Source organism: Ovis canadensis, chromosome 3 (genome assembly GCF_042477335.2).
Source record: "Ovis canadensis isolate MfBH-ARS-UI-01 breed Bighorn chromosome 3, ARS-UI_OviCan_v2, whole genome shotgun sequence".
Classification (NCBI taxonomy): domain Eukaryota; kingdom Metazoa; phylum Chordata; class Mammalia; order Artiodactyla; family Bovidae; genus Ovis; species Ovis canadensis.
In genome coordinates, this window is record NC_091247.1 from 10422632 (window position 1) to 10436856 (window position 14225).

Here is a 14225-nt window from a genome sequence, read left to right on the forward strand (position 1 = left end):
TTTTGTTTTTTGTTTTGAAAGGTAATCTAGAAGGATATAAAAAATACTGGCCAAATTAGTACAGTTTTATTAATAGTAGTAATTGTTGTTGTTCAGTCTCTCAGTTGTGGGTCCGAGTTTTTGTGACCCCATGGACTGCAGCATATCAGGCCTCCCTGTCCTTCACCAGCTCCCGGAACTTGCCTAGACTCATGTCCATTGAGTTGGTGATGCCATCTAACCATCTCATCCTCTGTCGTTTCCTTCTCCTGCCCTCAGTCTTTCCCAGCATCAGGGTCTTTTCTAATGAGTCAGCTCTTCGCATCAGGTGACCAAACTGTTGGAGCTTCAGCTTCAGCATCAGTCCTTCCAATGAATGTTCAGGGTTGATTTCCTTTAGGATTGACTGGTTTGATCTCCTACCAATGGTAGGAGATAATGGTAAACAGTTACCATTTATTGAATTTTACCATTCAGATAAAAGTACAAAGCACCCTTCAGAGTCACAGAAAAATATTCTGGGGATTATCTGTTAGTATATTTTATGCTGTCCTTTGTTTATTAGGAGTTGAGTAAATGAATTTAATAGGTGACAGCTTATTTTCCCTCCAGACAAATGTAGCTGAAACAGGAAAAGTCAATAATTTTGCATTTTGGATTTGAATAGAGTAAGTACTTGTAAGTATCCCTATGAGGTGGATAAATAGAACATAGATTATGGACATTTCACTGGTGAGGGAAGAGAGGCAGAGATGCCTGACTCACTTGAAGTCAATCCATAACTAGTCCTGGGGCAGGCAGTAACCTGGAATTCTAGGTGTGTTTACTAACGTGAACTCTTGTAGTTCTAGGAACCAGTTTCCATACATAGTAACATTTAAAAAAAAGATAGTGCTTACTCAAATTAGTCAGTTTGGTTTACCTTTGAGAGGGTTTGCTGCCAAAACGTTGATGCTATTAAAATATTTATCGAAAAAGGAATTCCTTGTACCTCTATCCTTAGAGTCTGAACCATGGCCCAGCAGTGAGGGAAAACAGCACAAAGCAAAAGCACACGAAGCATTTTCCCTGAACTTGAGGTGAGCTCCCAGGTACACCCTCCTCCTCTGCTTCATTTGTAACTGGAATAGAACTTGAGAGCTGAAAAGGCCGTTTGTACTGTTCAGCCTCCCCACTGAACAGATGCAAAAAACAGACTAATGGGTGAAACTGGCTGAAAGAGTTTTAAAGAAATAACTTGTCCAAGGCCATGTAATTAGGTCCCTGGTAATTAGGGAATTGGAATTCAGGTTTCCTGAGTAATGCTTACAATAAACTATGTTGCTTCCCTCAATTGATGATGTGGTTAACCTGAGAGCCAGGTAAGTGGAAACATAACGATTGGATTCTACTTGGTTAAGCAAACTGCAAATATTGAGGAGACAATAAAAGGAAAATAAATCCTAGACTGTAGCAGGAGGCCTATCTACTGAACCAGCACCATGGATAAGGGGCCTTTTTTTTTTTTTTTTTTAAATCATGGTGCAACCCTTTGGGAACAAGAAAGATTTGTTTGTTTATTCCACACTGAGTCCTTACTGGGTGCCAGCCACGTTCTACTAGAAACTGGCAGCGCAGTGATGAATAAGACAGTCAGTGTGCCTAAGGAGCTGAGAGTTGAGAAGAGAAAACCAACATGTAGACAGGTTATGATTATTCTTTTCTAATGCATTGGCCGTGGTGGGTCTTCGTTGCTGCACTCGGGCCTTCTCTAGTCGTAAGCGGAGGCTGCTCCGCATTGCAGTGTGCAGGGCTTCTCGCTGTGGGGGCTTTGCGTGGCGCAGAGCACAGGCTCTGGGCGTGGGGGCTTCAGTAGCTGCAGCAGTGGCTGCGGCCCGTGGGCTTAGTTGCTCCGTGGCATGTGGGGTCTCCTTGGGCAGGGGAGCGAACCAGTGTCCCTCGCATTGCAAGGTGGATTCTTAACCACTGGGCCACAAGGGAAGCCCCAACAGATGATTATTTTTTTAAGAAATGTGATTGGTTCATTTGTTCATTCGTTCGTTCATTATCCCTTAACATAGCAGCCAGAGAGATGTTTTTAGACCGTGAGCTAGATCATATCACTGCTCACAGTCTTCTGGTGATTCTCCATTTTAATTTGATTAAGAACAGAGTTCATAGAATTGCCTGCAAGGCTCTACTTAGTTTGCCCAACTCTTCAGACTTTGTCTTCTCCTACTTGCTTGCTCCCTTGCTGGACTAGTTGATACTTCTTAAACAATGCCAGACACACTCACCCTGCTTGGCAGCACGCTTCCCTCAGAAATCCACATGCCTTGTTCTCTTATCTCCTTCAGGAGTTAACTCAAATGTCACCTTCTCTGTGAAGCCTTCCTTGACTACTTTATTTACGGTTGCAACCGTGGCTCCATCCACCTGGCAGGCCCTGGCTCTCTTCTCTGCGCATCTTTTCTCTGTAGCACATCTCACTTACTGTGTAATTTCTCTATTTTGTTTGTCGCCTTCATTAGAATGTGAACTCCATGAGGGCAGGACTTTGTCTGCTTTGGTTTCTGCTGTACTCTGCATCTAGAACGTGCCTGACACTCAGGAGGCATTCAGTAAATATTTGTTGAATGAATAAATTCAATGAACAGCATCTACAACTAACAGGCAGTGTGCTGGGTTAATTATTTGGTAGAAGCAGTGACGAAGTGTAGTGCAGTGGGACCATGTGGGAGGAGCTAACCTGGTCTGTGGGATTCATTAGGGAGGTTTCCTTGGAGAACTGACCATTGAACTGGATTTAAAAGAATGAGTAGGAGGAGGGCAGGTGAAGAAGTATAGGCGGTCTTCAGATCAAGTTATAAGTTTGGAGGAATGCAGTTTATCTTTCTTGGAGTAATTCGAGCTTTGGTCCTCCTTGGGGTAGGATAAAATTTCAGAAACCAGAAACTAGGAGCTGTACTTCATTCTGTACCTTTAAAGGTTTGAGCATAGATTTTAGTAGCAAAATATGTATACATATTAATCTTGGTATTACTGAAACCATTCTGAGGGGGTTAGGGATTACTACAGATTTAGTGGCTTCAAACAACATGTCACTGTAAACCTTCTCAACCTCAGCATTATGAATGTTGACATTTGGGAAGCTGTAAACTTTGTTGAGGGTACTGTCCTGGGCATTGTGTGATGTTTAGCAGCATACTTGGCATCTACCTACCAGATGCTAATAGCACTCATCCCCAGTGTGACAACCAGAAACGTCCCTAGATGTTTGCTCTGAGGAGCAAAATTGCCTTCCAGTTGAGAACCACCACGTTAGAACCACTGCAGTACAGTTGGTGAGAGTCCAGGGATTTCTATCTTCAGTAACTACAAGTGATTGAGGGAGAGAGATTTATACCTTAATAGAGTAACCACATTTCTGAATCTAGAATTGAATCAGAGACTTCCTTAAACATGATATTCACATAACTAACTGTATTGAAGGTAGAAATAAAGTGTTTTCGAAACAGTTTGGACCCTGGAGATTGGAGAAGGGTTCACACAAGATGAAATATTTGAGTTGGACTTAGAAGAAAGTTTGTATTGGAAGATAAGGGCACATCTCACACAAAGGAAGTATCATTACCGAAGGCAGGACTGTGTTCAGAATAGTCCTGGGAGTTGCATACTAGGAAGAAAGGGCAGATGAATGAAACTGGGTTGTAAAGAGCCTTAAATGTTGTATGTGAAGGTAAAGGGGTTTAGGACGTTTTCCTGCTCTCTATATTAATATTTTCATTTCTGTTGTTGCATAACAAATTACCACAAACTTAGGAGCTTAAAACAACTCAAATTTATTGTCTCTCAGTGTGTCAGGAGTCAAGGCTTCAGCTGGGTTTCCTCATTTTTCCTTTTCCTTTTTCTCTTTTTTTTCTTGGTCATACCAGGCAGATTTCAGTTCCCTGATGAGGGATTGAACCTGGGTCCCCAGCAGTAGAATCATGGAGTCCTAACCTGTGGACCACCAGGGAGTTCCCTCATCTGGGGTTTCTGCTGAGGATCTCAAAGGGATGAAATTAACTTGTCAGTGAATTCCAGCATAAGGTCCCCATTTCCTTATTATCCTTGGCTGGGACCACTCTCAGCTCCTAGAGGTTGCTCTCAGATTCTTGCCTTGCCTATTTCCATAATGTGGCTGTTTGCTTTTTCAATGCTGACAGGGAAATCTCCAAATTCAAATCTCTCTCTTCAGTTGCTTAGTGTGAAGTCTTAGTTAACAGAAAGTAGTCAAGGGAATGACGCTTCCATCACCTGTGTGGTACTTTGTTGGCTGGAAGCAAGTCAGGTTCCACCCAGACTCAAGGGGAGGGAATAACACAAAGGCCTGGATATCAAGAGAAGAATTTCTGGAGCCATCTTATAATTTTGACTGCCAGATGCAGTTTCAGCTCCATGAAAGCAGTGGTCAAGTCTTCAAATTTTTTTGCTCAGCGTTGTATTTCTGATGCCTGGCATATAGTAAGTGCTTAATAAACATTTGTTGAATGAATGACATCAATGAATGAATATTTGGTAGTGGTTGAATGTTACTTATGGTTTCAGCTTTTATATTGGTAATTTCATATTGAGAAGCAGTCTAGTTTCTTTGGCATTATTCATTTCTTTTGGTAAAATTGTAAATAATTTTTACCTGGAATCTTTTTTTTTCTTAAATCTGGAATCTTAAAACCTAAAATTGTTTATTATCACAAGTGTCAATCTAATCTCTTATCTCAGAGAGACAACGCTCATTGGAAAAATAATTTAGGGCTGCTGCTGCTGCTGCTAAGTCGCTTCAGTCATGTCCGACTCTGTGTGACTCCATAGATGGCAGCTCACCAGGCTCCCTCGTCCCTGGGATTCTGCAGGGAAGAACACTGGAGTGGGTTGCTATTTCCTTCTCCAATGCATGAAAGTGAAAAGTGAAAGTGAAATCGCTCAGTCATGTCCAACTTTTCATGACCCCATGGACTGCAGCCTACCAGGCTCCTCCATCCATGGGATTCTCCAGGCAAGAGTACTGGAGTGGGGTGCCATCGCCTTCTCCTATCTACAATTTCACTTCCTGTTCTGCAAGTTCAAATCTATAGTTAAGTCTCTCTGATACATTTTAATTATTTTACTGTTCAATTCCATAATTTCTTTCAATTATTTTTTTATAATTTCTACCTTTTTACTGATATTCTACATTGCACCAAACTAGCAGATTTCTTGTAACAGCCGGAAACGTTGGCAGCTTTGGAGTTTTGGAGGTGGTGGGTGGGTACGTTGTCTGAAGTTTCACAACTATTGCTAATAATAATTTCAAATAATTAATAAACAGATTTCAAAAACACTTTGGAAATACTGATTGTTTTATAATAGCTTTATTATAATAGAAATTTTTGTCTAATTTGTGCTTAGAACTTCATGTATAGATTAGTGTTATTATTAATTACAGCTGTTCTTCATACTTGTCATAGGAAACATTTTGAGCAAAATTTAGATCTTGAATTACCCGTTGATAAAGGACCATTTTATCTTCAGACAATCCGATATTTCTGACACCAGAGTCTGTGTTCAAAATAAGGTGTTGAGAATCTCAATATGTGCCAGTTGGTCCTAGAAGCTATAAAGTAAGCATGGTACGTCTTCCAGGACTATCTGTTTTAGTGATTACATTCAAAGGTAAAATATTTTTTTCTCTGAAGACATACAGGTGCAGTATATTATAGGCTAGAATGCAAAATATGAATGAACTCTAAAAATAAATTTCTTACAGCATGTTGCTTTAGGTGGCTCCCTCTAGGTTCTCTCTTATGTTGATTTATGGTTACTCTCCTCTGCCCTTCAGGTGTATCCGTGGACAAGTTTGAGAGGCACGGTACTGTACCAGGCTCCTTTTACCTGGATCTTGGCAGATGGTAAGGTTCAGAGACATTTCAGGTGGATGTTAGTGGTACAAGGAAAGAAAAATCCAGGGTCAGGGTCCCTTCGTCCACAGGAGATACTTGATAGGAGAGGAGATCTGGTGTCCTGGTAGGTTGGTGAGGGCCTCACTGTTCCCAAATGACCTCAGGCACTCACGGTGGGGGTGGTATCAGAGTAGCTGGGATGACTGACAGCTGAGCCTCTCTGCATTTGGTCTTTTATCCTGAACCTCTTGTGATTCACATGGTCCAAAGAGGGCTGCAGCAGAAACTGCAGAGTCTCCTAAGACCGAGATTCAGAAATCCCACGTTACTTTGACTACATTCTGTTCGTCAAAGCAAATGACAAGTGAACTTATTGACAGAAGGAGCTTAAAATACTCAAAAATCTACCATGTGACCTTGGGCAAGTTGCCTAATGCCTTTAAGCCTTAATTTTTTTTTTTTAATAATCTATGAAATGAGGATAATATTAATACTTACCTCCTGGGGTGGTAGTAAGGATGAACTATGTGATTACATGAAAAGTACAAGTGAGAGTAAGAAGCTCAGTAATTGTCACCTATTACTGTTCTCCTTATGTTTTTTGCCTAATAAAAGCCTTAAATCCCACCTTCGTCCTTCCTGAAGCCTTCTGTAACTTTCTTGTCTCTTGGAAAACATACTGTCTTGATGTCTCATTTGCTGATTAGCATATTGCCTTATGTTACTGTTACGTGTGTGCACAGCATGGCTCAGCTGCTGAAGTTTGTAAGCCTCTGGAGGGTGCAGGTCAGTGTTCATATCATTTTTTATATGAGTCCCAGTGCCTAGTTCCCAGTGATGTTTAGTGAATGAATACCATATTATTCAGAAGAAGATACAAGCATTTCTTTTCTGTTGTTGTAATTTAGTAAGTACTTTTAGTCAGAGTGTAGATATAAAAATGTGAAGGGAAAAATTAAACTCTCCAGTTGTCAGGTCTCACTATTTACTGTTTAATTAGGCATATTCACATGGGGGAAGATTTTTAATCTCCTGAGGGGGGAAAAGGGTCAATTTTGTTCTTTAAAAAACGTAAGTGAAGATTTAATTTAGATTTAAATTGGAGAGAGTTGGAAAAAGATTTAAAATCAATAAAGTGCATTTGTTTTAATGGTCATTTCACTTATTTTCGAATTTCAAGACTTATGAATTCTGAACTTTAACGAGATTAAAGAATTTTGAAATCTTAGTAAAAAATAGGGTCTGTCAGGTTTTATAAATGGAAAACTTTGTGCCTAATAAAAAGCCTTTGTTTTTCTAACTTGTGATCATTTCTGGTTGTGGAAAGTATATGTGAGTGCCTGTAGACCGTTTCTAAGGAATCTTGTGTAGGAATTAGGTTCAGCTTGCCTAATGCTAATAGCATGAAGTCGGGGTACAGTGTGGAAAGGTAAAAAAAAAATCTCGCGTCTGCTGTTACATGTTGTTAACTCCCTCAGCAGACGTTAAATCATTTCAAGTACAATAATAGTGTGGGAGGTAAATTAACTAACCATTAACAATCTTATAAATACACAATTAACATGCCAACATTTATATGACACATTGATGGGGCAGCAGTAATTTTTGATTGGGAGTTTGCAGACCTTCAAGAAGCCTCAGGCTGTTGCTCATTCAGACAAGTTTTCACAGATTGCAGGTGAGGGGGTTGTGAAGTCTGTCTGGCAGAGAGAAGTGAATGTGCGGTGTTTTGAAAGTTCAGGAACAGGAATTTCCCTTCAACCATTGGCTGGATGTGAGCATTTTAAGTCACATTGCTATTTCAGGTCCTTAGTCAGTGAAGAAGTATAAGGGGGACTCATTTGCTTTTGGTGGGGTTATTTAAAGAGACAGAGAATATTTTATGTGTGGATTTTGTAGCTGAAGTTGCTTGAATTTCTGGGGATTTTCTAAAAGATAGTAACACCTAACTGGGGATTTAAAGTAGAACCCTTCTCTGTGTTTTCAGGTCAACAAGTAGATGATCTCTGGAGTTCATTTCATGTGTAAAATGTTAGGATTTTTAGTTTTGAACGGTCATTACGTGTGCTCTGTACAAATCATGGTGGCATTACTGGAGGGAAGGCTAAGGGTCCAGTCTACTGCCTAACACATTCACTGTCTTACATCTGTCATGAGGACCCATGAGAGAAACTTCTCTCAGGCCCTGAACTCAACAACAGGACTTTTAAAAGTCACGTTTATTGTAGCTGTTGTAGTTTTTGTTCCGCTGTTTTGAGAGGCCACAGGGTGGTTTAAATCCCAAGCTCTTGGATTTGATTCTTGGTTCTTTGGTGATTAGGTTATTTCATGTAGCATAACGTCCTCAGAATTCCCCTGTGTTTTAACGTGTCTTAGAGTATTTAAGGCTGAGTACCTGTCCATTGTATGTGTGTACCACCTTTTGTCCATCCATTCTCTACCATGTGTTTTAAATTACTGTGTAGTCTTCTGTTGTAGGGATGTGTCATGGCATATACACTGTTAAAGGATGTTTAGGTTACTTTCAGATTTTCAGTATTACAGTCTTGAGATAAGTATTTTTGCAGTTGCTTCCTTAGAGCAAATCCTAGAAGCAGTGTTGTCCAAAGGGTACTCCTGTTTTACACTTTGATAGATACTACTGACCTACCCCTTAAAAAGCCTCAGTTTTCATTCCTTTTGATAGTACATGCAAGTGCCCATTTCTCTGAACTCCTGGCAGCGTTTGTTTTTTTAATTAATTTAGTTTTTATTTGTGGCTGTGCTGGATCTTCATTGCTTTTCTCTAGTTGCAGCGAATCCAGGGGCTACTCTTCACTGCAGTGCACGAGCTTCTTGTTGCAGTGCCTTCTCCGGTTGCGGAGCATGGGCTCTGGGCGCATGGGCTTCAGTAGCAGTTGTTGCAGCTCATGGGTTTAGCAGTTGCCCCAGAGGGGTTCTAGGGTGCATGGGCTTTAGTAATTGTGCTCATGGGCCCTAAAGCTTCAGTAGTCATCACTTGTGGGCTCTAGTACACAGGCTTAGTTGTCCCACAGTGTGTGACATCTTCCCAGACCAGGGATTGAACCTGTGTCCCTTGTGTTGGCAGGCGATTCCTGTCCATTGTACCACCAGGAAGTCCCAACGTTTGGTTTTAAAGGTCTTTAATCTCTGCACAACTGATCCAAGAAAAAAACTTGCTTTTCTGGAATACCTTTGTCTTACAATTCAAATCGACCTTCAAATGATAATTTGCCACTCTTCAGATGATTTAAAACATATTCTTTTGGTTCTGGAAAGTATTTTTGTAATAATTTGATAGTGTCCCAAGGTGACACTTTTGAAGGTACATTGTAGAGACCTTCTCATGCCTGTATTAATTTTTTTAAAGCAGTTCTTTCTTTATAATCATACACATGACATGCTCATATATAATTTATCTCTGAAACAAAATTACGTAGTCCTTGAAAGTCAGACAGCAACATTTATTGAATTCCTGTTGTGTGTAAACTGCTTTGTTGCCAGAAAGGATATGGTATTATGGCCCCTGACCTTATAGAACTTTCAGTCTAAATCCTCAAGTACATGTCAAAGGTGGTAGAAAGCATGCTTTTCGGGATAGTTCAGAGTTCCCTGTCAGAACTGGCACTGAATAAATATTTGTTGAATGATACATATAGATTCCTCATTGTAGGAAACCATAGTGTATACTAGTAGAGAAGATATCTGCTCATAATAGGGTGTTTTGGGGGCCTCTGTTCTGTTAGGATAGTTAGGGAGTTGGTATGTGCCTTCAGAAGTGTTTGCCCATAACTTCTCCAGAAGAGGTGATGGGACAGATTCATCTTCCTGAGAAAGGTCCTGTTGAAGATACGCCAGTGTACTTTTGCTGCTTTGTGCTTGGGCTTTTTGGTGCCAGTACACGCGCATGCTCAGTTGTGTCTGACTCTTTGCAACACCATGGACTGTGGGCCTCCAGGCTCTAGGCAAGAATACTAGAATAGGTTGCCATTTCCTACTCTGGGGGATCTTCTCAACCCAGGGGTTGAACCTACATCTCCTGTGACTCGTGCATCGGCAGGAGGATTCTTTACCACTGGGCCACCTGGGAAGCCCTTTTGGTGTCAGAATACCCATTAAAAGTGTGGCTTCTCACTGAAGCCCTTTGTTTTTACAGGGGCGAACTAGTCAATATGAAGTTAAAAACACCTGCCCCTGTGCTGGTGCCTTGTTGCCTTACTTTCATGGGGAAGATGCTTATCGTGATTGCTACAAAGATGAAGTGTTCTTGATCTGTGATTCTGTGGTTCTGTTACAAAACAAATACTGTCATACCTGATTCTATGGTTATATACATCTCTTTGTTGTTGTATAAGAAGTTCTTATTTTTACAAGTGAAACTTAAATGCTCCCCTTTATTTCTGTAATTTTTTCTGATTATTACACTTAAAGTCGTGGGCTGACATTAATGTTTCTGAGAACTAAGTGTCTCAGAAATTTGACACTTAGAAGAATCCCATGATATTAGGAGATATACTAGGTCTATATTAGGGTATAAACTTTTTGACTCAGCCTTACCTTATCTTTGCATTTCCCATTAGCTTCTGTGTAAAATAAGTACTTAGTGCATATTTAAGGGAAAAAATGAAGATGAATATAATTCACTTGATTAGAGATGCTCCTTAGTTAAACTTCCTCTCAGTGTCTTTAAGATCCACCAAGTGATGTTAATAGAATGATATGTTGCCAGATAGAAAATGTTAAAATTTCAGTTAGCTGAAGTAATTTGTTAACTAGATTTCCCGTGTTCCATTTCCAGAAGAAACAAATGACAAAACCATGGTGTTCTAGGTCCTTCTAAGAATATATATCTATCAGGACTGTTCCTGAGAATGTATTCAGTCTGGCTTTCACATTCCTTGCACTTCCTAACTGGTTAGAGGAGCAGAAAGGTGACTCAAATGACCTGCAGAGTCCTGTTACAAAGGAAACACACTTATTTTTACCTGCTGTGTACTTATGAGAAAAGGATAAATTGTTGACATATTTTAGTTCATGTTCAAGAAGAATTGAACATTGAAATTGGTAATGATAGTTTTATCATCATCATTATTAAGAGCAGCTAATTTTTAATTATGTACCAGTTATTCTTTTAAGCATTTTACCCGCATAATCTTCTGTATATCCTTTCATCCCCACATCATCTCCATTTTATAAATGAAAGAAAACAGGCTCAGTGAGGTTAAAGCTACTTTGACCAAGCTCACGTGGCTAACAAGTGATAGGGCCAGGATCTGAACCCAGTTCTGCCTCTAAGCCCTTAGGTTCCTAACTACTGTCCTGTAATATCTTCCTTGTTGAGTATTCCCATTTAACTGAGGAGGTACCATTTTGTTCCCAGAATAAACATCATTACAGTTTTAACAGGATTCAGGAAGCAGTTCTTATAATTAGGTTTCTAAAATAAGAAATTAATCTGGTAGCGGACAAGTTTGATTAATAAGTTTTATTTTAAAAGCACAATACTATCTTGAATCAGAAGGAAGTAAAATGTATGTATTGAACAAAATAAGTTTGATGGTACATTTTTGTAAAATTCCTGGTAACTCAGAAAGCATGTCTGTGCCCTTTTAGACATTTCACAACTATGACAGGAGAGGGGAATATAAACTGAAGAAATACAGTTTCATACTTTAGCACGTCATTTGAGGAAAATACAGCTTGTTCCCCCATGACCTTATAAAGTAATGAGAAGACTACATGGGAATGAAGGGAGAAAGAAAGGGAAATTTATTGTTTTAACAGTAGTTATGTGCTTTGAGTGGGCTGACTAAGGAGTTACTGTTATTTGTTTTGTAAAAGAGCAAGCCATCTTCTCTGATACCATGGAGAGCTCATTGACTAGAGCAGTAGCCCCTAGTGCTTATAAGGATTTCCTTTCAGCTTAGACTTAATCCTTTTAAGCTCCTAGCTACAGGGATAAATGTTGATTTTCAAGGTAGCATTTTTACCACATTGAATTTGTTTGAAAAATGATTCAGTCATTCTCTGCCTTATTCTTAAATGTTGCTGTGTGCATCATGTTTCTAGGTAGTTGAGCCCGTGAAACAATATGAAGAGGAGAAAATAGCCTTTTAAGGAAATTGGCCCACAGAAAGGATGGCCTTCTTGGACAATCCAACTATCATTCTAGCTCATATTCGACAGTCACATGTGACCAGTGATGACACAGGAATGTGTGAGATGGTTCTCATTGATCATGATGTTGACCTAGAGAAGATTCATCCTCCTTCAATGCCTGGAGACAGTGGGTCAGAAATTCAGGGAAGCAATGGTGAGACTCAGGGCTATGTGTACGCCCAGTCGGTCGATATTACCTCAAGTTGGGACTTTGGTATTAGAAGACGCTCAAATACAGGTAAACATTGCCTTTTAGTCCTGTCTTCTGAGCTTTAAATCAGTAAACAGTCTTATAGAATAATGCGTAATGTTGGAATAAGTTTAATGGGAAAAGTTACTCTGTATTGATAGGAACATGAGTGTATTACACTAACAGTCTAAGGCATCTCTCCATCTCTGCGACTGAGTGGTGAGAGTCTCTGGAATGACGCTGTTAGAGGAAGCAGACAGAGGAGGAGTAGGTGAAAAAGTTGACTATGAGAGAAATGTTCGAGATTCTGTTCTAAAAAGTCACCATGTAGACAGGGAAGTGGACTGTCTTGAGGATCTTTACCAGAGCTACACTATTACCAGTAGGCAGGGTTCAGGTTACGTGATAAAGAGAGCTGGCCAGACAAGGATTGCGCTGCCTGAGACAGTTCTCGCCCTTGGAGGAATCGTACTGGGTGGCGGATTGGAGGGAGACAGCCGGCTGTTAAGGCCGCATTTAGTTGGAAGTCCTACTTGGGAGGTGAGATGAGAAAAGGTGCCCCCGTTTTTGATACATTATTTAGTTGATCTCTCTACCCTTTGGTATTCGTGGCCTGAAAATGCTCAGTTTTAGCATAGGTATATTTAGTCATTAGCTTTTAAAAATTCATTCCCCTTTTCCAGCTTATGGTTTTGGGGAGCATTTCAAGGGGTATGTGATGAAGTCCTTTACGTAGATCAACTATTTAGACTATACAGTGTAGTTGTTTTAATATGATGGTATTCTATGAGATAATTTTTTTATTTAGATAATCAGAAAATATAATCTCCTAATAAGTGGCAGTAACCTGCTAACTCCCAGGGAAAGTAATGTGGGATATATAGTAGAACCCTGAAAATATTTGCATGTTAATTTTCATAGTCCATATCTAAAATGGATGGAAAGGAGTACTGCTGGTAGAACAGGATACAGTTTACACTAAAAAGCATGTTAAGGTTTTGGTTCAGAATTCAGCGTTCTGCGACATCTGTCAATACAAAGAATAATTATGCTCTTGTGATGAAAATAATTAATAGCATTTCCCAGTATCCAAAGGAACTTTAAGCAAAATAGGATTCGAGTGAAGGTTTGAATATAATTTTGAACCATTGGTTCGCAGTTCTCTAGTTGAAACTGACTTCCTTGCAAGTTATTGAGATATCTTTTATGACAGGCTGAATGGATTTAGTAGGAGAATGCTGCTAAATTGAGAGCTTTATGATTATAATACTTTGGCTGTACCCTTCAAATTTATTAATTGCAGTCGAATGTATTTTGCTGCTGTGGAGTTGGGTTCGATCGAGTGACACTGTCAGAATGCTTTGCCAGCATAGTTTAGTTTTTGCAAGATCCGTTTCAGTGTTTCACTGCCACAGTGCTGAGGCAGGAATGTAAGATTTCCTACCTTGAAAGTGGTTGGAAGAAAACTTTATTTTATTTATTTATTTTTATTAGCATTGGGCCAGGATAGGAAGTTGAAGATTAGCAAGAGGAACCTAATATGAAGAGGTGGCATAAGCTGTGACTTTCTTTTCCATTGTAGTCTCCACGTGCTGGACAGCATTGTTTGCTGTACGGTATTTCTTCAAAAGATCCAGTTAACTGACTTTTGAAGGTTGAGCAGCCAATCGTAGTATAATCACAAATGCATAATTTTAGGTGATGCTTTTGTTTTTGTTGTTGGAATTTCTTAAGCTAGCACTTAGATGCTAATAATTAATTAAGATTGTGGGGTATTCGAGTGACCAAGGAATTTACTTTTTAATCCTTTCAGCATATCTTAAAATTTTGTATAAGAAAAATTATTCTTTTTAAGATTTGACTAATGTTACAAAGATACAAATCATTTATTTTACTACCTATAAACTGTTTCAGCCCACTGAAGAAAAGCTATGCTAATTTATATAGCTTTGACATTTTATAATTTTCATGATTTTTAGATAAAGGATTTTATATTT

At 39.5% G+C, this 14225-nt stretch overlaps 1 protein-coding gene across 27 annotated transcripts in view; it reads left to right on the forward strand.

Moving 5' to 3' along the window:
- The window catches only part of MAPKAP1 (MAPK associated protein 1), a 240722-nt gene that overhangs the window by 16670 nt on the left and 209827 nt on the right, over positions 1-14225 (forward strand). For 12 of the 27 annotated variants that reach the window (XM_069582427.1, XM_069582428.1, XM_069582438.1 and 9 more), the window contains 2 exons: positions 5819-5888; positions 11949-12276. The exons of 1 other annotated variant lie outside the window; for it this stretch is intronic. In XM_069582427.1, coding sequence (XP_069438528.1) covers positions 12018-12276 — 259 coding nt within the window. In that variant the 5' untranslated portion in view covers positions 5819-5888; positions 11949-12017. Of the gene's footprint in view, positions 1-982; positions 1059-5818; positions 5889-11948; positions 12277-14225 lie in introns of all 27 variants that reach the window. 14 more of the 27 variants (XM_069582431.1, XM_069582443.1, XM_069582455.1 and 11 more) reach the window with 3 other exon arrangements.